The sequence below is a fragment of the Doryrhamphus excisus genome, chromosome 1 (genome assembly GCF_030265055.1).
Source record: "Doryrhamphus excisus isolate RoL2022-K1 chromosome 1, RoL_Dexc_1.0, whole genome shotgun sequence".
Classification (NCBI taxonomy): Eukaryota; Metazoa; Chordata; class Actinopteri; order Syngnathiformes; family Syngnathidae; genus Doryrhamphus; species Doryrhamphus excisus.
Window position 1 is genome coordinate 44,588,503 of NC_080466.1, and position 27,560 is coordinate 44,616,062.

Consider the following 27,560-nt stretch of genomic DNA (forward strand, 5'->3'; position numbering starts at 1 on the left):
TCTGGGGAAGAGTAACGGAGAAGGAAAGTGAGAGAAGAAGACAGATGAAGAGAATGTATGGAAAGTAAACAGACTCCTCTTGCGGCCTGATCTTGATCGTTTAGCTTCATATTGTGTGTTAAGAAGCAATATGACACCTTCATCACTCACTCTCCCCCAAGTAGTTTGTGCGTGTGTTGGGATGCTTCTGACTTTTTGTGTGCAGAAAGTGGTCTTATGAGTGGTCTCAGAAAGGGGGTCTATTCCCCCTCCTAAACGGACAATTGTTGCTGAGAAGCTGCTCCAGAAGAGGCCACTGTGGCAACACTGCAGTGCCTAAAAATATTCCATGACAGCGATCCCGAGAGAAGCCCGGCGCTATGCTGGCCCCTCAGTAATGAGAGTGTGGAGCTGCCTGCCACTAGTAGGCCTGCACAACCCCCCCTTCCCCCCGAGCTCCCTCTGGCTCAGAGCTGAGCACAGGAGCAGGAGAGGCACAAACTCATCTCCTACAGATTTATCATAGCTCATAAAGCAGCATGACTGAAAGCAGAGTGTTTCATTCCCCGGCGGGCCTACCCCGAGACACAATGACCCGGCACATTCACATATCAGACAGGCAGAGGGACACATTTCGGGAAGGACGCACAATTGGATGTGGATTGAAGAGAGAAATAATAGATTTGGGAAATCTCGAAAACAAAAGTAACTCACACATATAAAACTGTTGCAGAGTTAAGGTGGGAAGGGGAGACAAACAAGGGATTATAAAAGCAGAGGGAGGATGGAGAGAATGAATAGAGAAATGTAAGATGGTTGCTTTGGGTTGTTGCCATCTCCTCAGTGCAGCATCAGTGACTGACCCTGTGGGGAAAGCCTGCAAAGGGTTGAACTGCCATTATTTGTAGCAATTATTTCACCATATCTCACTGAAATATTGATGCAGAAAGGCTTCCAGGGGGGAAATCAGTGCATGCAGACAAACACCTCCAGCTCCTTGTAAAGGTACTTCCAAATGACCCTCATCCAGTACGTTGTTTTGCACATATGCTTGAGGTGTCCAGAGAGAAAACAGCAGGCGTTCCCACACAAAGATCACTCATGCACCCTCATTTCCAGGACGAACCTTTGATGAGGTCTCCTTTTGAACGCATGGCTTTGCTCGTTTTTACTGTACCAATTAATACGAGACCAAAGATTGACACGTTGTCAACCACGGAGATGGAATGGGCTGTGATACATTTACTCATATTTGTCTTCTTGTTAAATGTCAGCTTTTAAAAGCAGCTCACTTTAAATTCAGTATGACCTCCACATAGTGATGCGGGCGATACCGGGACAAACAAAACATTCCCAAGAGAGTTCAACCAGTGTAAATATCATACATGAATTTTTAATACTGTATGTTGTTATGGTCCTACACTGCAATTCCTAATTAGAACTGCAAATTGACTCTCACAAAACAGTCTTTGTGGCGGTGACTGGACCCATAAGAGCAATTTGATGCTAGTTTGCTAGTTATGAGCTGATATCTCTTTGCTCCAGTATATAAGATGCTAACAAAAGGCCTAGGTTGTGTCCAGTAACATACGGCTTGCATTGCACATCTCACTCATCCGCAAATGTGTTGCTACAAGATATGCTTTGAAATGCTTGATCAGAGGTGACGTTACAATGAATCCACCCTTTGTCCAGTCCGGTCCATGTCCACTCCGGGCATCCATGATTGTAGTCTCCTCAACATGGCCACAAGTACGTCATTTATCGAGGGTGCAATTTGTCTAGTTTTGTGATGGATATGCTGACATCATATTTTCCCCATTGTACAGTCGATGTGTGAGTCATCCACTCTTTGTGTCCACACCAAGAATGGTTCCTCTTGCTCAGGTAGCGCTCTTGTTATCGTGTGACCTAAAACAAAAGGAACAATACAACAAATAATTGCAAATAATTAGACTTTTGATGGCATCATCCCTAGTCAGCGAACATGTCAGTGTAATAAGTCATCACATCAAAATGACCAAATGAATTATCAGACTAAAATACAGCTTCTGCCCACCCGCTGTACCATGCCTCCCACACTCAAGGTGTGCAAAATACTCCGTTTACATCATCTTTTCACTCAATATACAGTACATTCTATACAGATTGACATACAAGAGACTACATTAAATTGTACATTAACATGTTTTCCCGCTAAGGCCACTTAGATATTTTAATTATATTGGTGAAAAAAATATGAGGTCTCAAATTAAAGCATTCATTGTGATGAATTACCCATATTTACTCATTTATTAATCACATTAATCAAATATTTAATCTCTAACTTTACTGGATCTGGAACTTTATGTTTCTGTATGCACATTACCTTTTTATAAAAAACGTTTTATGTGTTGGGCTTGGGTTGTTGGAGGTGGAAAACAATCGTCAGCCACACCCTGAAGTGGACATTCATTGGCATTGTGTCAGTCATGTGTTTAGACTCCCATTGTAGTTGGGAGGGCAAGGTGAGGAGCGGGGAGTATGGTGAGGAGAAGACGTGCAATTAGAGAGAGCATGTGAGAGTTGTTGGTCCAATGAATGAAAAAAACGCACATTTCAAAAACACCCTTGCGACACCACCGATAAAGGTAGATTGACACTAATTATTTGGAAGAAGCTTCATTAGCAATTTAGCAAGCCATAGCAAAGCACTTTGCCAAACTAAAGTCATGGCCTCACTAATTATATTTGGATGGCTACTATGTATTATTCACTACTATTATTTTGTAGTACTACACCTCAAGATCCTACTCAAGGAACTTGCTGAGTCCCTGCCCTGCAGGAGAGAAAGCATGATGACAAGCGAGGTGACTACATGAAGCACGTGAGTATATAACGTCATGGCTGTGAAAACAGTTGAACTTATCAATTGTCAAAATGTTGTCATGTTGTATATGGTGAGTCGAAAAACTGGTAAGATTCTGCATAACTAACCGTGAAAAAGAGAAAAAACAAAAACCACCAGACTAGCATATGAGAACCACCAATCACAATCCAAAGCAACACGAGCAAAGCTGGGAACCGCTGTCAATAGAAAATGTCTTGGTTTAAGCAATCCTTAATGACGCAGCTGGACAGAATCTTTACTCTTTTTAAAGTTTAAAACTGCTGCTAAACCTAGAACTGCTAAACTGGTTTTCCTTCATTCTGTCGAAATGTGACTTATATATTCCACTATTCCACTCTATATCTAGACGTAGATGTGTGTAAACAGGCATGTTATGTTGCAGATGCTTCTTATCGGACAATGATACTGCCATCAGACAGTCTACACACCTTTTACAGCGCACTGATGCTGTGTGGGAGGAAAGAGGACTGGACACATACTGACAATCTTGGTGAATGCAATGTTGATGTTGTGAAGGGAGGTCATGAGTGGAAGGAGAAGTGCTGGACAATAACGAGAGAGAGCGAGCAGGGCCGTGCGAACGGTTGCCATGGAATCGATGTCTCGTTGCAACAATCGTCGGTGACATCTGCCACAGAGTCTCACAAGTAACAGTCGACTGATCCCAAATCACCTTGCAAATGCAAATGAATGTCCACTGATGCAGTCAGCCCTTCAGCTCCTCTTCCCCTCTCAGCTGATCAGTTAGTGACACAGTAGGAATGACAAAACAGACATGGAGGGGAGAGGCAAAAGAATCAGGATAATTGTCCTATCAGTCCCAGAGTTGTTGTTGGGCTCGGGGTCATTAAATCCTCCGCCTCAGGCTGGTTGAGCCCAACAGTGTCGCTGTTCCGCAGTACTTCCTATTTACCAACGTAATTACGATCCTTAATTGTAAAACCTCCTCAGAAGGCCCGTGTCATAATGCAGTCTAATGAATGCCACAGATGTTGTGCTGTTATGCCATCTCTTGAGCAATTACTCTTCTGGTGCCTGTGTGGCTTCCTTTCTCCTTGCACCTGTGTAAGTACACCTGGCCTCCTTTCCAAACATGCCCGAGCCTGAGTCATCATTGGCGCATATTCACGTTCACACATTGACAACCGCTACGTTGCCCTCCATACATCTTTTTAGCAATCAGGCATTTCTCTGGCCATGGCTGCCGGAAGGCTGCAATGTTTCATTCAGCTCCCTCCGTCCACCAGAGGGAGTCTCAGTCAGACTGTTAAATTCAATTGAGTTGAATTGACCTCTTGCGATTTCCGATGGGTTGACAAGCCCTTTTTAGCCTCAGTGACTCGTGAGCGTCATGGTATTTCAACGTTTAGCAGTCGTTCTGAAGTAAAGGAGATGTCACAAGATTAGAACATGGCCAGATTAGCGTGTTTTTTGGTTCATGTACAATATTTATGCCAGAATTTTCTAAAGTTTTGCGAGCCCCTCGGGAGCGCCGCATAGAACAGATTCAATGGATATCTTGTGGGGAAAAACTACCTTGATTTGTATTTCTTTCTTTCTTTTCATTGTGCTATTCTGGTACAGCCACTGGATTTCTAAGGATTGTTTTCCTCCAAAGTATATAATGAAAAGTAAATTAACATGCTCCAGGGTCAAACTGAAATATGATAGACGTGCATAAGGTGATTACTATTTGGAGATGAGAGGTGGGTCTCTTCACATTATGCAAACTACAGCTTACTTTCTGGGCTACATTCCATACATCTGTTCTTATTATATCCCCATTGCCATGAGCAGCAGTGACAGAGGCGTGTGTGGCACTTTTGTCTCTACACTAGCGAGCAATAATAACTTCCATTTTCTGCTCTGAAATCATCAATCACTCTTCCTATTTGCTCTTCTGTGGAGGCATACCCCAAAGCTAACGACAAAGCATAGACAACAATTAGCTCAGTCATTCATTTGAAGTTTTATGCAATGTTAGAAACATATTTTCCCAAAAAATGTTCCGAAATGTACCACGCGAGTAGCATTCAACTGTAGAGGTTTTTACTGTACACACAGTTTACCCTTTTGTGGAGTTACACTCACAGAACTCAAGCAACACACACACTCTCACCTTTGTAGTTTTGACTTTATTGCCGGTGCTGCAGGACCAGCCGGTCAAGTCAGGCAAAACCTTGCACTCTTCTCCATCCATACACGGATGCATCTGGCACCACCACTTCTGGGCTACGATGGAGGCTGGCATAGGAAGGGGAACATGGAAAGACAGAGAGGAGGAAATTGAACGGACTGCAGAATGAAGTACATCATAGAAGGACAAGGTGCAAGATAAGATGACTCACTTTAAAAAAGCCCTGCATGGCTTTACATTCTCTGCATCCATCCTCCATCTACACTGTTCTGGGGAACACTGGGGGATGGAGCCAATTTTTGACTTGTGACTTGGTGAAAGGTTGGGTACCCACTGGACTGGTCATTGATCATGTGATATATACTATATATATATATATATGCCGAAAAAAAAGAAATACATACACGTATATATTTGTTTATAGAACTATAGAATGTTGAACTCCATTTTGTCTCCCTTCTTCTGCCTATGAAGCACTGTGGGGTCAGTGCTGTTTAAAAAATGTTTATCTGATTGTAATGTGCAAAGGTAGCGTCTGTTAGACTGTAGTAGTAATGGTTCCTAGTTAACAAAGGTTGCAGGGGGACTAGTTTAAGAGAGACATGTTAGTGAGCCAGTCAGATAGTTAGCCAGGCCAGCGTAACGATGATTGTGCCTGCTGCTGAAGTTTACATTTAAATTTTGAGTGAGAAAGAATACAGCTCTAACGGTCAAGTAAAAACACAGTACCTCTCTATGTTTAAGATTTTTAATCGGAATATTTACTTCACTGACATCCAGGATATGTGTTTTGAAGTGTTCCCACTTTTGAGCAGTGTATTATGTCAAATCGGTGGGTGAAGAAAGGGAGGCTTATTATTAGTGTTTGCCAAAAACAGCTTCAGTGAGGAGCTAACGGGAATGAAGCGTGAGAGTGGCAATGAACAAAAGTGATTGCGGATAACTACCCAGATGAGAAGAACGAGAGGGGCATCTTAAGCTGCAACACAACAAGCGAGGTTAACAAGCTGGAGTAGATGATTATAGGTGCACAAATGCTGCGATAAAGATAGAAATTGCGCTGCAAGAATAAATCCACATGCCCATGAAAAAGTCACAGCTATCACAAAGAGCAACATTTAACAGGCTGTTATGATGCATGAACTCAGCGGCAGTTAGCGCTTCTAAAAACCAATGGCTGTGTAATGCTGCTTAATGTCGCCATTATGGTGCCGATGATGGTGCTTTGAGTGTTATTTAGAGCTAATGGCCTGTGAGCGCTATTACTTCCTTGCAACTTATTCCGGGGGGGGTGTGTAGTGGGTGGGCGGGACCCAGTCCGACAGTCCGGCACCTGCCTGTCAAGTTTGAAAATAAACAGACTTCTGAGATCAGCCCGTGATGTCATGATTAGCTCAGACACAGGCCTCATCAGATCGATGTTGCAGAGATTACAGAGGTAGTGGGCAGCAGTTCATTGTGAGATATGCACCCCAGGGAATTCACGTGGATGTGTAGAGGTGTCAGATGATGGCTGCTTTGAATACAAATTAGCAATAAATACCTTCCATATTGCCCCTCAAACATGTTCTCCCGTATTCTTCCTCGCATTTGAATGCTACTTTCACCAAGTGGATCCAGATTCATTTTAGATGACTCTGTTTACTGCATAAAACCACTGATAACATTCTCATGTTTGCAAAGTACGTCCTACCTTTATGTAAAATCAAGATAAGCAAGCTTTCTTATTTACTCAGAAACATCCATTTTCCTATCAAACCATCGGAATAGGAGATAATATTCTTTCTGATATATCATTTTGGTCTGCCTTACCTCAGCACATTTTTGTAAGTAAAATTGTCCGAATTTCAGATATCTTCAAATATCTGAATTACGTAATGTGTCATAATAGCATTCAACAAACATATGGAAATTAAAACTGAACCGCATTAGTGGCTTCTTTTTTTGTATATTCTGAAAATACCATTAAAACAGAAAACTAACAACACAAAAAAAGAAAGGAGTATAAAGATTGAACATTTTGAGAGTAAGAGATTTTTTTTTTACATGAATAATGTTAGAATATCTGCATGGCTTGGTTTACAAAATGTAAAATATCAAAACAGCGCTCGCTCCCTTTTATTTTTCAGTATGCGAACCTCGGTGAGAAAAGTTTGGACAGCCCTGTCTTAAACTATAGCTCAAACTGTACACAGAATTGATCAGTCCCACCACTGTATTAGAATAGTTTACGGTGAAAATGGTTCCCAAACTTTCAGCGTAGGATGAGCTGAGGACAAACACTGCTTTGTTGAGGGTGCAGATGATTAAGCAACACAAGCGACTGAAGCTGTGTTATTCCTTCATGGCTCCTTCAATGTCCCCAGGCTTCTCTAAATGAGGTCTGTAGATGTTTAACACCACGAGCCTGCCTGCAGCACTAATCCTCACCCCACTGATGACAACATGCCAATCTGAAAGTGACAGCTTTTCATACTTTTAGCGTGTGAAGGGTTGCTCTAGTGCACTTCCCAAAAAAGCTGCAGTTCATCAGTTCCGAAAGATCTACCCGCATTGTGATTGTAATGTTTGTGACATCAAGTGGAGAAAGTGGGGAATGCATCTACATGCTGCCGGAAACACTTCATTAATGTGGTGGCATTTTTGAAATTCATTTTTAACAAAATTGAAATAAAGAATGAAAAATGCATCCATATATTTTTTGTAAACATGTGGACAAGAAATCCTACCTGTGGAAACCATTGATGATAATCATAAGTATCGTGTACTAGTTGGTCATTACTCATTCATTCATTCATTTTATACCGCTTATCCTCACGAGGGTCGCGGGGGCGTGCTGGCGTGCTGGAGCCTATCCCAGCTGTCTTCGGGCGAGAGGCGGGGTCCACCCTGGACTGGTGGCCAGCCAATCACAGGGCACATATAGACAAACAACCATTCCCACCCACATCCTATGGACAATTTGGAGTGGCCAATCAAGCTAACATGTTTTTGGAATGGGGGAGGAAACCGGATTACCTGGAGAAAAGCCACGCATGCACGGGGAGAACATGCAAACTCCACGCAGAGATGGACATCGTGAGGATAAGCAGTAGAAAATGAATGAATGAATGAATGGTTTTAATATGACCATTCATCTCTGATCTTTCTCATGATTTCTTCTGTGCTTCCTCCGGAACAAAAGGCTGTCGTATCATCCACAAATAATACAAGCTTTAAGTCTTCCGTAACTTTGTGAATGTATGTACAAGTTCAAAAGTTTTGGTCCCAGTATTGACCCCTGGGGTACTCTACAGATATTATTTCAACTTGAAGATGTGTGTTCCCCCAGCTTTACATATTGCTACTTGTCAGTAGCTTTTGACCCAGTTCAGAACCAATCCTCTCATTCCGTACCGTTCTAATTTAGTTATTAGGATGTCATGATTGATTGTATCAAAGGCTTCTGTCAGATCCATGAATACTGCGGTGGCACATCTATCTACATCGATCTATAGCATTAGTGAGTTCCTCCCTAATTTTAATCAGTGGCATGGAGGTAGAAATGTTAGCTCCGTATCCGTACTGACTTTCTGCTAGTAATTCATTTGCATTAATACATTTGTCCAACATGTTAGCGAATAGCTTCTTGATCATTTTTGAGAATTGTGGTAGTAAGGAGATTGGACGGTAGTTTGTGAATTGATGTTTGTCTCCATTTTTAAAAACTGGAAATACTTTAGCTGTTTTCATATAGCCGCTCTGTCTCCAATACAAGTTTCTCCAATGGTGTTTTCATGTCAACATGTTCTGATTAACCCGGGATATGTCCTTGCATCCGGTTAAGTCCTGATAATGTTTGTATAACTATGCGTCTGTCCTATCCTTCGGGGGACACTTGCGGCAGACGCTCGACTGTCTGTTTCAACTGTCTTCCCTTTTGCAGAATAAATACCCATAAAAGACAGATCTGTCGCAGTTTATTTCTTCTCTCCGCCGGTGCTAACAGAAATTTTCCATGGCACCTTTTTGTTACATCTGTCAGAAACATAGAATGAGGATTCTTTTCTATTGTTTCATTCCTTTCCTCCTTCGTCCTTAGTTTTGGAATTCCTTCTTCCAGTTTTGGGCCAATATTGACAAAGTTGTTGAATTGCTATCTCATTCATATCATCATTATTTGTTTCCAACCATGAAATAATGAGGGCAGTCTGTCTTCTTGTTACCTTTCCTTTAAAATGCCCCATGTTGCTCTAATATTGTTTTTGTACTTGTGTAATAGTTGACTGTAATATTACTTAGTCAACTTATTTGAATAAGTCTTATATAAAATGAGTTGACTACAGTGTGTAAGGAGTGTGTAAGGAGTAACGAAAGAAGTAAGAAGTCAAGAGGAAGAAGAAATAAAGAAAAAAGTAAAGAAGTAAAAGTAAGAAGTAAAGGCGTAGGGCTTCAGCAAGTTTGTGGGCGAGTCCAGCTGCATAGTGGCCCATGTTTACAAAACAGTCCCGTGTGAAATAGTGTTGACAGATGAAAATGCATTTTTTTTGCTGGCAGGGAATCAGAAACTCCAACCACTTGTGCCTGTCGGTGCCTGGATTTTCAACCACACAGTAACATTACACCACCGCCCTCACCCATGACTCACACATCCTACTCTCAGTAAGTACAGCAATGAAGTTGTAGATTGGAGTTCAAACCACATTAGCAATAATTAATCATCTGAAGTGTAAGTTATTTAGGGTCAGGCGCCCTGCTCTTGCTTCAAACAATGACATGAAAAATTGAATATGTCATGGGAATCATTTGATTTTGACGTCGAATGGAACTTTTATGACATTCAAGCCTTTATTTCAAGGGATGATATCCGTATCTCAAGCCAAAGACAGCAATAGGATCATTTAGTGTTGATTATAATACCTAAGTGAAGTGCAGATTGTACATGCAATGCAATGATATGTGCACTCAGGTGTGCATGTCCTAAGTGTTTGGCCATTAATACTTTAGAAAGTGACTCACACGGTGGGACAATGCTGGCATGCAGTTTATGTGTCGAGTGTCTTTCATCCATGTTGGTGGGGGTTTTGTACGTGTACAAATGGGCATCCTCGCGAACACGATGAGGTGTGATCAGTCTGGTGGCCTCGCCTCCAAGCCATTATTGTTTAAAGGGAATATAATGCACTTTCACAAACATGTAAGCCATAGGCGATGCAGCTGAAGGCACAATATACTTAAATCCTGAGGCAATTGAACTGGTCCACTCAGCGTTCCTGGAGTAAGAGCCAGTCAGAGGTTATCTTTGTGTTGTTTCAATAGTGATTTACTGACATACGGGAACCGGGGGTGTATTACAAGAATACACAAGGGTGACGTTAAAAACAGACCAGATATGGATTACGTAGCTCCACGTATAAACATTCTCAGGAGCATGGATGATCAGTGACCAAAACCTGACCTAGACCAGACCAGGCAACAGCAAGTGTAAAATTAGGAACGTTAGTAAACATTGTGGTGTCAAGAGTCACTCAGCTCATAAGACAAGGCGAGACAATATATTGCAATCTCAAAATGTAATTTCTGCTACGTTACACTCTCTGTGTGTATGCTAGCAGTACCGCCTACACCCGGAAAAAGACACTGTATGATTGAGAAAATGGCTCACTCTGTTCATGCCGTTGTCCTATTGAACAAACACGGCAATCACTTACTTCTCCCCAGTCCAATGGAAAGATATCTAGATGGGAATGCAAAAGGTGTATCTTCAGGGACATATTGCAGCCAAGGGCTTTGTAGGACTCAGGAGGTTTGCCACCAGCTGCTTATAATGATCTGCTTGTATGTTCCAAGAAACTCTGATGCAAAAGACAATTTCTGCTACCATTCATTGAATTTCTCTGCATGCATGCGTTTTATCTACTTCCAAGAGAAAGATGTCCACAAATAAAAACAAAACATTCTCTGTCAAAACTCTAGACCTATTCAAATGAATGTATTCCAATGTAATGGAACTGGTTGCTTGTAGATACACTGTACCTTCTGATAAACTACCATTTTTGCCTTATTTTGCATAACTTTCCTATTATACTTTTGTTCCAGAAACATTTTGCTAGTTAAAGCATAGACAACCTGTTTAGGAACTTCTAAATACGATTTTTAACATGATTACAGCCCTCCAGACATGAACTAACACCCCATAGCCACCTCTACACTTGTATTACCCGTATAGCAGACATGATACATAAATAGGCCAACATGTACCGATGTATGAGGATTGAACCCCACATTTAGTGAAGAGAACTTTTGTTTTTAAAAAGTTTTGTCGACTTGAAGGCATGTGAACAAACCCAACCAACACTGCTGGCACTGTGAGCATAACTGAACCTGGCAGAGGTAATTGACATAAAAATCGTAGTTTTCTCAACGCCATGGCAGTGAAACAGAGCATAGCAGAGAAGGGCCCACGCAGTGTGGTTCCAGTCACAGACACACTATCTGAAAGCCATTAGTTAATTCCTCAAAGGCGTGCTGCCACACAAGCAGCGCGCGCTGCGTTTGTTGTGCAGAATATTCTTAAATACGCTAACCTCTCCATCTTTGTTTGATGATTTGTGCTCATTTAGACTGAACACTACTGATTTGAAACACTTCCAAAATAACTTTTCCATCTCACATACCACCATACCGTCACTATCATCCATCCATCCATCCATCCTCCATGTCGTTTAATCCTCGGGGGAAGGCTGGAGCCCATCCCAGCTTACTTTGGGCGGGAGCAGGGTCCCCTACTAGTTTTTCGAAAACAAGTTGTGGGCTTTTTATCACTCGGAAAAATCAACTGCAAAAGAGACAAATAGTTTATTTGAAAGAAGTTTGGCCTACAGGAATGGGCCTCACTAGGCTGCAGCCGGTAATGGGACCTGCTGCCATTTACTCCTCTTTCAGCCACATCAATAATGCAAGTCCATTTACACCACGGTCATTCTGCAAAGGCTGGCAACAGAATGAGCTTTGTCTCTCTCCATCAGCGAAGGAGTGTGAGAGGCACCGGCGTGCGCGGGTAGGTGTGTGTGGCTGGGGTGGGAGCTGTTCTAACTGTGAACTCTGAGGTCAAGCGTGACTCATGAGATGAGTGCTTCAGAGCACGGAATTCGGAACTGAGAGACGGTGAGATTCAGAGGTGAGATTTCAATAAATTGAAAGCCCCCTGACAAGTTTGAGGAGACCTTCTTTGTGTGCATGTGTTTGCAGGGGCGAGAAGGATCATCTGAAGGTACGTATTTATCACTGAGAGACTTGTAATTACTCATCCCTCTTATTCGTGCAATTGCCGCTATTCGCTTTCTTTCCTTCCTATTAGCAAACTTGGTCAAGTCTAGACTAAATTTCACATTGTTCCTTATTCATCCCAGTTTCCATTACAAAACAATCATTGTTGCTATGGTTGCCCGATTTCATCATTATTAGGTATTGCTCTCATTTGGGAACTCATCAGCGAGGTTAAACAACAAATCTAGCTCTTTATTGTGGGAAAATGGCATAAACATGGACGAGTTAAGCAGATGCAGCGGGAATGTCATCTGAATGGGGAAAGCACCTTCTGCTGGCCTTGTGAAGGTATAGCATCACTGTCATAGACTTTTTTTGTTGAATTACTGTAATTGTATCTTAACTCATTCCATCACAGCCATTTTGCAAAAGCTGACCCTCTCGGTAAGCCAGACGCTTTTGATTATTTTGACAGATTTTTCAAGACACACAGAATATTGTGTTCTTGGGCTATATAGACACACTGTATGTACACAAGAAAGATTAGACTCTCATGTTTCATCAGAAAACAATGTTTGTTTCTACCATTTTCCACTCTTTAGTAATCACCAGTAGAAATCAGCTCTCAACAAAAAAGGGAGGGAAAAAGGCTTTTTGTAAAAAGATACATTTCAAGGATAACTTTCACTTTGACGCAGATTTAGCCAATGATCACACAACATAAACACAAAAAGGGTTGTTTTACATGAAAATAAACATTTTTGTACAACACCATGAACTGTGAAATTTTCACATTTGCAACTAAACTGTGTGCGCATGCGTGCGTGTGCGACTTTGCTTCTGCATGCATTAAGATTCCCATCAAAGCATAACCTCCTTGGTATAACACGGCGGGATGCCGTTTCACTTCCTGGTTGCTTCCTGGTGTAATCTATCATGTTCTGTTATGATTTGATTATCTATGGTGATTATTAAACTGCCAACAGTTAGTATTACCGTTTCAAATAATCTCTTAGTGTTCCTCCCCAGCAAAAGAACAACAGCTGATGTCTGGGCATATTTTGGATTTGCAAAGAATTTTGGTGGGGGAAATAATTGAAGACACTCAACCTATAAAATGCAGAAAAAGTCTCAGTCTCACAATTTTTCATCAGAAATGACTGTCATTATTACACAGAGGAGCAATAAAATTATAGTTTTAATATTGGCAACAAGTTGTCAATCATTCAAATAAGCTGCAGAAAAACGTACGCAAATTATGACATCAAACAATATTTGAATCTATTCAAGTAATAGCAATGTGGGAGACTTGGCTGAACGCCGACAAAGGCATGGACTTGGAGATGGAAGGCTACGAGATGACGTGCATCAAGGGGGCGTGGCCCTGTATGTGGACAAACAACTACATTACAAAGTACATTACATAATTTTTTTTGTTTTGTTTTTTTTTCCTTTATTTGGGCAAATATGTGATCCATTACAGTGCATTTCTTACATCAATCAAAATATAATTTTCCATTATTTACATTTGTATTCAACTATCTGATAACAAGCCCAAAAGGAGTAGGCTGAAGCAAAAGCTTATAAATGCCCACCCCTTTTTGCAGGATATAATCATGTTCATGCCACTGTCTTGTTTCCCCTGTTTTAATTATCATTGTAATTACAAAGTGGTAAAGAACATGTCAACTGCTATTGACAATATTTTAAAATGTATTACCATTGAGATCTGTAAAGGAATTTCATAAGTTGTCTGTACACAACTCCAAATTCAAGGATAGAAATGTTTGAGGATTGGATCAAAACAACCTTTTTAAACAATAGTCTATTTTCATAAGTGGAGACTTCCATATTGATCTTCTGAATCCACACAATTGGTGACTTTATAGACACAATGCATAGCTTGACTTTGTTTCCCCAAATGACCAGACCAAGTAGAATAACAGACCACTGTGCCACCTTCATGGACAACCTATTCACCAATGACTTTGGTAACAATACCACGAGTGGCCTGCTAATTCGTGACATCAGTCATCATCTTCCAGTCTTCACAATTGACAACCATCATTAAAGAAAAGACGGACGGAGGCTACAAAGACCAAAGTCCACAAAGTCCAAAGACTCCGTTCAGACGACAGAGTCGACGCTTTTAAGAAGCATCTAGATTATTATTATTAGTTCTCACCATTTTGGTGGTTACATCTATGATCATTATTGTTACGGTTGTAAAGAAATCACCATTATGTCACTATATGGTTACATCAGCTTATACTTTTGTTACTTTTGTTACGGTTGTAAAGAAATCACCATTATGTCACTATATGGTTACATCAGCTTATACTTTTGTTACTTTTGTTATGGTTGTAAAGAAATCACCATTATGTCACTATACGGTTACATTAGCTTATACTTTTGTATGTGTAAAAGAAAATATCATACCAGGACGGCAGTAAGTGAGCAAATGTAACAGTAACAGATTGTAAAAGTACCAGATGGAGGGGTAGGATTCAATAAGCTTTGCTGCTTCCTACTCCTTTTGGACATGTGGAACTGGGAATTGATTATGGGATGTATTCCACTGTAACCTGATGCATGTTCAAATCAAATTTAAACCATTAAACCATTAACATCACCATTACCAATATATTTGTAAAAACCAGGATAGTGAAGCTGCAAACATCGAACCCTAACACAGTTGCAACTGTATAGATATGCACAGAATATAATATTTTGTATAATGAACAGTATGTTCCAAATTGACTCATGCCATGAATTTGACCACATGTTCTTTCACATAAAGTAACGGTGTTGCAGGGTTGGTGTTGTTTACCTTCCACACACGAGGGTCTAGCTCTGGTGGTGCCAGCAACCTGCCCAGGGAAACAGGAACACTTGACAGTTTGGGAACGCTCCTCGATCTTATTCTTGTTACAGCAGCGATGGATAGCCACCACCTCGCATGTCCCCTGCTTCACCTGGTAGGAGACTGCAGGCAGACAGAGAGGAGATTATTTGCCACATATTCAGAGACATTCAGAGAGGCAGGTTGGACAGCTGGGATAGGCTCGCGATCCTAGTGACGATAAGCAGCATAGAAAAGGGATGTATGGATATATCATGGTATTTGCTTTAACCGTAAGACATAGCGGGCCCCATTGCATATGCCTGTCTCTCTGACAAAGCTAAGACTCAATAAAAGAAAGTCTGTCTGCTTGCGAGTGTGTTCTTGAAAGTCATTTATTTCTAAATGCATAATTACATTTCACCTGACACCTCGACCACGCAAACAGCTTATGATCTACTTTGATTACATACACACCTCCCTAGGGACCCCTGTCTGGTTAATTATAACATTCTCCTGACAGTAATGAGACAGAAGGACACGTTTAAACTTCACATACATTTGTAACCCAGAGCCTCCTTGCCTGGTGAACAAAAAGTATCACTTAGTGCGTGTAGGTGTTTCTTTATGTTTCTTTATTTGAACTATTTATGTTCTAACTGTAAAACAGCCCTTCAAATATATATATATATATATATATATATATATATATATATATATATATATATATATATATATATATATATATATATATATATATATATATATATATATATATATATATATATATATATATACACACATATATAAACATACACATATACACACACATATATATATACATATATTTATACTATATACATATACATACACACATATATACACATATATATGTATATATTATATACATATATACACATATATACACATATATATGTATATATTATATACATATATATATATATATATATATATATATATATATATATATATATATATATTGTTAATATTAACAATAAATATTAATATACTACTGTCTCGATTACATTTGAGTTGGATGAACAGGAAAAAACATAACTTGAAAAACATAACTTCAAAACCAATATTTAACAAAAAGGCTGTATACAACACAAATGTTTTCATTCCGGACAATATTAGCATATTTCTTGTCAGTAAAAAAGCCAATATCGGACATCCCTGATAGCATTTTTTTAAACATGGGTTTTAAACAAGTGTGTTTTCAAATGTTTAGCCCTAACTCAAAAAAGTGTTAGTTGATTTTTTCCTGTTCATCCAACTTAAATGTAATTGAGAGCAGTTCTAACTATTTCTCTGAAATACAGCCAACACAAAGTTATTTCATTGCCACGTGCATGCGTGTCTGTTTTCCTCATCTCCTGCCTCCAAACAGGCAGGAAGAGAGTTCACTGAGCATTCACACTGAGAAGGTTTGCGAACATAATAGATCATGTAGAGACCACACTTTTGTAAAATCAAATCTTCATTATCAGCTTGTAAAAGGGATGCTGCTGATCTCCAGACTTGCTATGCATCCCTCGGCCTCCAGAACCATTTCCTGAGCAAACCCTGCAGGCGACGGTGCAACCGTTAAGCCTCTTTGCAGACTTAGACTGAAGCGTAAGCTCAAGTGTCATTTATGAGCGTGACTTTACACAGACTCCACAACTTTTCATGCTAAGCTCAATTAGCTTTGCAGGAAGACACAAATGTGCACACATAAACACAAAGACATACAATACACACACTGGAGGGGATTCCATTTCTGCAGGACGTGGCCCCTCTCATCCTTTCTGATTTAAAGTTTGTTTGTTCCCTTCTCCAGAGAGCCCCATCAATGATCCCTCACTCTCAAAGGGTGCCCTTCTCCTATCATCCCTTTGCTTTCATTTCCTCCCTTACTCCACAGTCGGATTTCATTCACTCACACACGCGAACAGGGATATACTAAAATACGTAGGTTGGAATGTTGTGTTCCATCCTTGTAAGCGAAGCGGTGATTAAAACGTTCCACAGTGATAGATTAAAAAAATATGTAAAACATTTTTTTTTCAATCATTTTCCAAGTATAAAACTGGCTAAATGAACTAAAATACAAATATAAGGCATTCAGAAGATGCATTCAAAGGCATTGTGTAGTATTGTACCTGGTCACTAGCCACTAGCCAACACAGTAAAGAAACAAGAAGAAACTAACATGTCAGTCAACCTGTCTCTAATGTGTATTATTATGTGTATTATTTTCTGCCATCATGTCTACTACTTGGCTGCACGACGGTCTAGTGGTTAGCGTGCAGGCCTCACAGCTAGGAGACCCGACTTCAATTGATTCCCTCAGCCAGCTCTGTGTGGAGTTTGCATGTTCTCCCTGTGCATGCGTGGGTTCTCTCCGGGGACTCCGCTTTCCTCCCCCATTCCAAAAACATGCGAGCTTCAGTGGCTACTCCAAATTGTCCATAGGTATGAATGTGAGTGGGAATGGTTGTTTGTCTATATGTGCCCTGGGATTGGCTGGCCACCAGTCCAGGGTGGACCCCGCCTCTCGCCCCAAGACAGCTGGGATAGGCTTCAGCACCCCCGCCACCCTCGTGTGGATAAGCAGTAGAAAATGAATGAATGAATGTCTACTACTGTATATTGGGTAAAACAAGTGTAAAGGTGACTTTAGGGTTGTTATTTCATGTCTAGAGGGCTCTAATGTTAATAAATGTATTTAGAAAGTCGAAAACAGGTTTTCAATGCTCTCATGACAAAAATGTGGCTATATTGGATCTTGGTAAGGAAGCCAATAGCCAGCATCTCTAAAGAATTCAGACAGTAGCGTTGACTACTGGGGCACAGTGGCATGCGAGTCCCCTCAGATAGAGTGGAGCTGCCTCTCAGTACTCATCTACTTAAGATTCATGTGTTGAGAAGGTCGATATCCTGCTGTGCACACATAATAAGAATGCGTCTAATATTTCAATGTTGCCTTTAAAGCATTCTGTTATGACCATTACATTACCATTACAGCATACCACACTGATGAAGAGATTTCTCAAGCATGGCTAAACGCTTCTATTCCTGTAGCGTGCCGTAGGAGGGGGTGACAACCAGAACTCGGCAGTGAACAAGCCAAGGCACCTTGAAGTGATGGCTTATCCAACCAACTGATGTTTTCTGAAAAACACAGGTGAGCGAGACCGTCATGCAATTCATCTGTCTGTCAATGTCCACTCACCACAAAGACGACATTTCGACCAAATATGCCAGAGAACTGACGTGTGTAATGTCGTACAACCTAAAGAACACAGTACAAGAGGTCATGATGTAGTGATCAGACATACTAAAGAACTCTCTTACTGTACATCTTGACATATCTGTTGCCTGAGGCTGCGTCCATGTGTGACAATTCAATCTACACTAAATACCCGCACGTGTCACAATCCACAATACTTTACTTTGGAAAAATCTTGCAGCACAGCATGAACCAAAAATGTTACAAAATGACACTCTGTACAGTATATTTAATTACAATATAATTTCTCAATGTATTTATACTCGCTCAGTGTGAAACCTGGGCCTGTTTAGATGGACACAAAGCCGATATCCTGGCAGCAATAGAAGAAAGTTTGTTTTTAAGGGATTTTTTAAATATTGATATTGGATAATTCCTCACCGCACACTTGACGATTTCAGTGGTTGAAAATCACTGATATAAACAATGCACTTCTGCCATTTATTGATAAATCCTCCTCTCTGCATTTTTGGAATATTTCGATTGTTTCCTTTGTTTATCTTCAATGTTTTTGTGTTACTTCCATCAGTGGGTCTCGCTTGACAATATGTACACAAAAACACAGCAATTACTGAAGAACAAATGAAGAACTAATGACTAAGGCAAATACTTTTAGAGTAGTTAATGAAGAACTAATGAAGAAGTATGAGGAACTAATGAGTGGTGGTTAGGGTAAGGTAGGTTCATTCATTAACTACTGTAAGTTGGCGTGCTTTATTGTAAAGTGTTACCCCATCAGTGCAAATTCATCCATTCACTTTCTATACCAGTGAGCTGGAGCATCTCAGCATGCCATTCAACCATTCACATATAGACAGCGTGTCCAATTAGAGCCCCCAATTAACCCAACATGCATGTTTTGGTTATGTGAGAAAAAGCCGGAGGACCCGGAGGAAGCCCACACATGCGCGGGAGAAGCGCTAACCACTAGGCAACCGTGCTGATCAGGGGAAAAATTTTAGCCAATTATACTGACTGTTTTCTGCACAACAACAAATGTTTTGTCTGGTATTATTGACTCTTCTTATTATCAACCCACTCATTTCTGTTACATATTTTATGCATGACAATGGCAGATTTTTACAGTACCGTCCATCAGGCAGCATATCTCTCCTTCATACTTTATGCGTATGTGACACCTGTCAGTGGGTTGAAACGACTTGTGCCGAGTCTACATGATGAGCTTGTGTCTATTTAAATGCCATTTATAATATTGATAACACAGCAGAAGAAACACAATCCAGGAGCATTTTTGGACCTATAGAGCCACCCAGTGGCAGCTGATAGAACTTTAGCTGCCATGTTCTCCAACGAATGCCTACTATGTCACAAAACATGAGCAAATCTTTTCTTTCTTATACAAGGCCCTTATCGAGCAGTCATACAGAACAGCCAATTAGTTTTCAGCCTGAAGCTACTTTGTGTGCATGATGCTGATATTCACAAGCAACAAGCCTTAAAACTCTACCAATTAAGAGTAAACTCTCGCTAAAAGCAGCAGTCGCTTTTGGAGCAAGTCATCTTGTTCCACAGTGAGGGTGACTAAGAAGGGGGTGGGCACCCGTGACCTTCACAATACACAAGGCCTGCAATTAGTGGTGTCCCTGCCGTAAGCAGGCTGCCTCCTCTCCATCAAAAGGAAAACTAATACCATCACTCACTGCCCAGACTGCAGGCTGGTCGCATTTCGACAGCAAATAAAGGTCACCTTGCCAAATGCAAGCGCAGGGAGCAAAGAAACCAAGTGATAATTAAGGAAATTGTCATAATTAACTGTGTGAAAGACGTTGTTGCCAACAAGACACAAATGTCCCTGCAGCCAACACTAATTAATTTGAATTCAACAGCTATCATTCTGCTTATTTATTAATATACTGGACTTTTGCACATCCAATAACAAGAGAATGGATTTAGTTTATGAGTGCATGTAACTAAAGTTAGGATTTAACTGACAGCGGTTAAGCGATGCATGTTAATTTATGGCATCATGGGAGATGAATCAAATCAAATCAAGACAAATCCGCGCCCACTAACGGGCGGACTGAATGATGGCAGCAGCACCTCTGAATTGTTGGATGTCTGCAAGCACTCTCAGTAGATCACGCACGCTGAAATATTTGTGTTGACATCTCCTGACAGCTTAAGTGCCATTTGCATCTGGACACACTCGATCATTCACCAAGACTGTGTTTGCATCCAAGCCCAAGATGAGGCCTTGTCTGGATTACATTCTGTCAAGAGGACAGGCCCCCTGTGCCTGCACTGGGATGGCTCAGCCTCAGGAAACATGTCGCGCTTCTGCACTGACAGTGTAATTAACCTCTTGTGGTGTTGGAGAAACGAGGCTCAGAGCCGATGTACCTGTCGATCCCCGATGACTGCGGTTGCCAGCGGACACAGGGTCAATGCAGAGCATCGCCAAGGCAGCGAGGTAGGCCACCTGCAAAGGCCAAACTGATGTCCCCCACAGTTTCATCCTGCGCGTGGGGAAGAGGAGAAAACAGGAGCAAAGAAGTGACTGAGGGAAAAAAGAGTCGATTAGACGCTGAACCCCCGAAAAGCGACAAGACAGCAAACAGAGCAAAGTTTTTTCAAACAAGCAGCAAGAGGTCAACAGTGGAAACCGACAAACCCACAGACGTTGTCACACAAACACTACACAGCATTGCAATTGCATTTTTTATTGAGACATGATGATTATAGGTAGATTGAAGATTCCCAACCAATGAAAGAAATAACGTGTGGAAAAGGATCAATCAGACCACATTCACTTTCATTATTTATTATTATTTCATTATTCACATTCCGTGCCATTACGTCTCAGGAATTTAACACTTAATAGAGCACCTAGTGAAATATCTGACTATTATCTATAGTGGCTTTGAAATATGACATCTAGATTTCATTATGATGATGTATGTCATCGTATTTGTTTCATGTGGATTGGCTTGGAGCAATTATGTGACTCCAATTCCTCATCGGCAGCCATGCAGTGCATTTTCAATAAGGTCTGTATGCAACTCGCTCCAATTGACATTTTTCTAAACCAAAAAATATGAGAACACTTCCGGCTAGCACATCTCACCAATAGTGGTGTAAAAGCACAGATTGCACACAATTGAGAATTATACGGCATACAAATTATTTTATTGTGCCTAGTCATGGAAAAAAATAATTACACCACTTTGTTTCTTTAGGTACTTGTTCATTTTAATGGCTGGTACAACTAAACTTCCTGGTTCAAAGTTCATGCAAGTCCACCCTACACAGCTGTCCAAGGCAAATGCCTGTAACACTGACCCGAGCAACAAAACACAATAATATCCCTAGGCGTCATTCCAAATACACACTGACCAAAATCAGAAATCACTTTATAAAAACAGCCACTTTGTTACTAAAAATGGGCCTATGACAGGATTGTGTTCTGACCCGTTTAATGTGACTTCTGTTTTCGGACATGACTGGTCAGCTTCTCAACATGCATGTAAGGTGAATACAATGAATGAAATGATTGGGTCCAAGAAACGTTTAATCCTCTGCTGTCCTCAGTTATCTTTCTCTTTTTCCCTTTGGGATCCATGGCCCATCACACAGCCGCCGGTTTGTTTACAACAGGCACCTGCCTGGCATTCCGACCTGCTGATAGAAACGTGTGTCGCAGGCTATGACGCAAATCTTCGTTGACAGAAATGTTCAAATGTAATATTTACTCTACACAAAAAAAAAATTACTCTACACATTTTTACAGCATTGGAAAACGTTAAGAATGTTTGTGTCATGTTTGTCCTACATAAACCATATTAAAACAAACAATATATTTCTCTCCTTAATCTTTTTCCATTTTCAAACATTTTTCAAAAAGCTCCAGGGAGCCACTAGGGCGGCACTAAAGAGCCGCGGGTTGCCGACCCCCGATCTAAACTATAGCTAAAATAACTCCTCAGTCACTCCTCTCAGGGTCGCAAGGTAAGAACGTATGCTGGAGGCTATCCCAGCTGACGTTGGGCGAGAGGCGTGGGCCAATCGCCAGTTAATCGCAGGATACACAACCATTCAGAGTTCTGTGATTCTCAAATTTAGCATGTGTCCCGAGTGTGTGTGCAAGAGAAGGAATGTAAGGAGAATGGTTGAGTTGTCGTGTTTCGGTCATCAGTCGCCAGTTCTTTTGAATATAGAAAGAGACTGTCGATCAACCATCTCCTTGTCATCCTCACAATAGTTGGACAGACGTCATAATAATATTTGTTAATGTTGGTCATCCAGCGTTGAGAATAGTGTGGCCGTGCGAGAGCTGCACATCACGTAACCTTACGCTGTAGCTCATTCTCGAGCGGGTCTCGTGTCTATTAAGTAACACAGTTTATAGGAGGGCTTCATAACCATGAAGCGGTGAAACTCGGAACATCGTAACCACCTGTAACCACAGTTCACGGCTGACACTCACCACTGTCTCGTATGCCAGTGCAGAGAAGCGACCGACAATTTAATGCAGGTGTGGGCAAACTACGGCCCGGGGGCAACGTTATTTGATGTGGTCTGATGTTTAAAGTAATCCTGAAAAAGGAGACCCAAGCACAAAACCTTTCCAAATTGCTATAATTAGTTAACAACAAACACAGTGCGGGGGTATGTTACATCGGTGCAGCTTATGGGCTCAAAGGATCAAATATGGTTGAGTAAAGTCTAAATAAATGAATAAATGAAATCTAAATAAGACATGAGAATCATTATCTATCAATGAGTGTAATGTGTAATGATGTCTTAACGTGATTTTACAGTGTTTACCTGGTTCCCTCTGTCTGTAATGGGTCTGCTCCAATGGGTCGCCGCTCTAAGAACAACAGGAGGTACAGGCCATGACTGCATCCACTCACACCTCAGCTCACCTCCTCTTCCTCTTCCTCCCCTCAAACAGAAGAACTCCCTGGAATGAGAAGGTACAAAGACACTGGGTCAGAGAGGTCACCGTGCCCTGGGGTTCCTTGGTAGCCTCCACTGGCCTTGCATGAATGCAGACATGTGAAGGCCTAGATGCTGTCAGATCCATTGTTTACAATAGGTTCACCTACCCCGGGGCTCAATGTGATCCCCACTCTAGACATAATACACAACTCTGACACTCTTTTTCTCTCATGCTGCACACACGCAAACACATGCACGGACGGCCAATGTGGATCCAGACGACCTGAATATCTCAACACGTTTACCTGCAAAATTGGAGCATCTGTGCACAGCGCTCACAAGTTAAGTTCAAACTGAGAGACAGCAAGGGATATTCTCCCGCCACAGAAATGAGTGACAGCATCAGCACGCATGCAAGCTGGGTAAATTACCCCCTTGTAAGAATGTGTCAACACACCTGCCTTTGCAAAGGACTAACTCAGCAAACAAAAGAAAAGACAACAGGTTTTCTTTTCAAAGCTCCATTCTTCAGCACGACGGTTACCTCAGCTTGCTACAAATGCTTGGCAACTTTTTAAGAGCCTCAACCAACCTTGAGGTCTGTGAAGTGCAGTCAATAGGGTGCCACTGCCCCCTAGTGGGGAAAGAAATAACGACAACACAAACACAAACAGGCATCGATAAGAGTCACAGATAAACTCTGTCTTACAATTTTAATCTATACTGTATCTGCACCTATAACATACTAATATATACGTATTTCTTCAATCTGAAACTGTTTGGAAAATTTAAAAAGTCATCCAGTATGTGCCTTTTCATATACATATTCCTTTTTTTGCAATTTATCACGTGGAATCAAACTGCCAGAGAAATAAGCCCACATGTGTTGGCGACAAGCAACCCCAAGGCAACATGAATGTATTTGTATGTCGAAATGATCAGGAGGAAGCAAGTGACACAGCAGCACTGTTTGAGTATACAGTGTGACAGTGTTCCACAGCAATATTGATGAGCAACACCCGCAGCGAGAGTGGGAGGAATAGTGAATGGCATGAGAGCCGTGGCAAAGAGGGAGAGGGAGAGAGCAAAGGTGGCAGCATTTATATCAAATGGCAGGATGACATCAAGTGTTGGCTAAAATGTTCCATGTGCTACAAGTTCCACAAAGGAAATGAATGGCTTCTTCAGAGTACACACAGCGTGCCTCTTGTACTCTCACAGCAGAGGACGTGGCTCGTGGATACATTACAGAAAGACAAAGGTTTGGATGTATTACAGAAAGACAAAGGTTGATTTCCTCATTGACATGAACCCTTTTTGGCATAGCTAGATTGGCACCGGTGTGTATATTTGTTTACCATTTGCATATCCGGCCTGTACAGTTTGTAGAAGTATGCAAGATGCATGCCTGCATGCCTGCATGCCTGAGTGATTAGGCATGCTGCATGGCGGCACAGTAGCCCATTTCCTATGCTCTTTTTAAAGCAACAGCCATGTGTGCATTTTTATTAGCTTTGTTCTCCAATATGCCCATTAAAATAGCATATTAGTCCTCATGTGGAGGTGAACATGAATTATTACCGGGACTCATTTGGATAGCCCACCTCAGATGTGGTCATGGCCACATATGCATATGCTATGTTAAGCTGCTGGAAGATGTGTTTTGTTACAGTGGACTCTCAAAAACACATCAAGAGGACTGTGGACGTTTTAAAATGAATTATTATTTGGTGAATATGCATCTTTTAGCTGGAAAATGACACGAGAACCTACCAAAAGCAAACGCTGATCAGAAGTTGTGATAAGAGGCTGAATTAAAACAAATGTAGCTGCAGTTGTTACATTTTGACAAAAAGGGCCCAAACGCATTCATACGGGCATATTCAATCCAGGGAAGGTTTGATACATTGTTGTAAAAATGTGCTCACCAATTGTTGAGTTTGGATATATAATCCTCCATCTTGACTGTGATATTAATTCATTCATTCAGGACGGCAGTGACAAGCACCTCCCAGCTCACATGTGCTCAAACTGTACCTGTGGATTTGTTCTTGCCAAATGCACGCGACCCTCGTGAGGAAAAAGCGGTAGAAAATGAATGAATGAATGAGTATTCTATAATGTCTAACACAACGTTTCCAGTCAGAAACAACAAAACTCATTCACTTCAACTCTAATTGGGGTTTGACTAAATGTGGGATTATTGTATGTATTGTATTCAGAAAGAAGACAATCTTTAATAGTGGACTTTAATACTAACTGTAGGAGCCATTTATGCTGCCTTTTCGGTTTAATTCAGTTTGCTTTGGAGCAATGTAATAAGTGCTATAATTGGTTGAGTATAAAAGTGATTTAGGGTGACGGTAGGTCACACGATTTTTACCGTTCACACGCACACCATTGCACCACTTTGACCCCTTTTACCCCTCAGATAAATCTGCCATCATATTTGCCACCTTGGACATTGGGACATTGGGTATTTTTTTAGTTCACTTGTGCAAAATAAACAATGTTAATTCCAACGTAATCATCTGTCTGGACATTATTGGAGCGCGTTATTGCCTGGATTCCCTGCACCAAGAAGCTATGCTACACCAACAAATCACAGATATGTTGAACACAGTGTGAATATTGCTCAACAAACAACATAAAATGTGTATATATTTTAAATGAACTCCTCTAAAAATACATGTTTTCTGTTAATTAAAGGGAGCAATTTGTCCACTGGTGGTCGTCGTACACTGATTGTTGGCAGCACACACACACACACATACACACACACACACACACACACAAACAGAGTGAAACACATTAACAAACAGAGCACAGACATGGTCCGGATTAACAAGAGTCACTCCTGCTAAAATCCACCTCCTCCAACATCACACTTCTTGATGTGTGTGCATGCGTCTCCGTGGACAGCGAGGCTGATTTGTGTCTTTTTGTGCAGTCATCACACAGGAGTGACACGGGGGGCTCATTGACATGCAATGACACAATCCCGCCTCACCCACAAACATATCTCTGTGTCCTGCATCCAAACAGCAGCCTCCACTGGCACTCTCTGAGCACATTTGCACATTTATGAAAGGATCCACTACACGTGCACATGAAGTCCCCAAATTACACTTGTACCTCAAGTCTCTGTGACCTTTTCTGCCCCATTAGAACAGCCTGGATCACAAACAAAACAGTATTACCTAAATATTTTGGGGCCCTCTATTTGACATCAAAATGTAGTATTACGGTGGCCCGCATTCACACATCCAACGAGAGGTGGTCGGAGGCACTTCAGCTTGCTGATAGGAACAGGTTCTTTAAATGTCACACAGTGAAATGAACAGGGGGGTCACTAATCACAACACTAACTACAATCACAGTGTGCAATCAACAGTAAGTAAACATATACACTTATAGGACTACTACTACTACTGTGATGAATGAAACACAGTATGAAACACAGTGCCGCAAGGCATGCTGGGAAACACTCCCAGCAACACTACAATACATAATATGTTTTTGTTTATGTTTTAAATATTTTCGGGAATACTGGAGACCCTTTTTTTGTTGACTACTTGAGGCACTCAGCCTCGCCCAGAATGTACCGGGCAGTCTGGGCGGTACTGATGCAGCGGGCCGCAGAGTGTGAGACCCCTGCATCAGGAAGGACAAATTTTGAAAATATCATTTAAGACAATCTCAACTCTGCATATAGTTCTAAAACATTGAGAATATGCATTCATGATTTATTAATTGGGAAATGAATTAGAGCATACATGTCATTTTAGTCCATGCTGTCTATAAACAGATGAATAAGATGTTTTTCTTGTTAATTAATGCATTTGCAAAGCACTGAAAAGTATATTCTTCCAAAATCGCTAATGAATAAAGCATACAGCTCACCGCTTGTAGCAGAAGATGCCTTTTCTGTGGGCTTCTTTTGAGCTCCAGTGGGTGGAAAGTAATAACTCGGTGAGACTGATAGCCACGCAAGAGTCACACAAGTTTATCAACTGGCTGATTTTCTGCCCTGGCTGCAAATCAAGCAAACAAAAAGCATGTCAGCGTAAAACAAAGTGTATCTCCTATTAGGTGGAAAGATATAGAAAATGAAACCGGCAAGTGTACAAATCCCAAAGGAATGTTATGTGAAACGCATTCGTGCAGTACACTGTGATGATCTGTGTGTTGTCACTCTGCTGCCGCCTGCTGCTCTTTCGTTGCAGAGCGTCCTGATGAGCAGCAGCTGGCCACTCCTGCACACACC

The 27,560-nt window shown here is 41.1% G+C and overlaps 1 protein-coding gene across 3 annotated transcripts in view; it reads right to left on the reverse strand.

Annotated features, from left to right (window-relative positions):
• Nucleotides 1-589: 589 nt before the first annotated feature.
• tafa4b (TAFA chemokine like family member 4b) overlaps nt 590-27,560 on the reverse strand; it is a 35,902-nt gene continuing 8,931 nt past the window's right edge. The window contains exons 1-7 of one of the 3 annotated variants that reach the window (XM_058075116.1): nt 27,464-27,491; nt 27,197-27,327; nt 23,177-23,315; nt 20,753-20,868; nt 15,085-15,240; nt 4,989-5,113; nt 590-1,890 (exon numbers count right to left, since the gene is read on the reverse strand). In XM_058075116.1, the coding sequence (XP_057931099.1) occupies nt 1,879-1,890; nt 4,989-5,113; nt 15,085-15,240; nt 20,753-20,867 (408 nt within the window). In that variant the 5' untranslated portion in view covers nt 20,868; nt 23,177-23,315; nt 27,197-27,327; nt 27,464-27,491 and the 3' untranslated portion in view covers nt 590-1,878. Of the gene's footprint in view, nt 1,891-4,988; nt 5,114-15,084; nt 15,241-20,752; nt 20,869-23,176; nt 23,316-27,196; nt 27,492-27,560 lie in introns of those variants that run through there. The other 2 variants (XM_058075108.1, XM_058075126.1) reach the window with 2 other exon arrangements.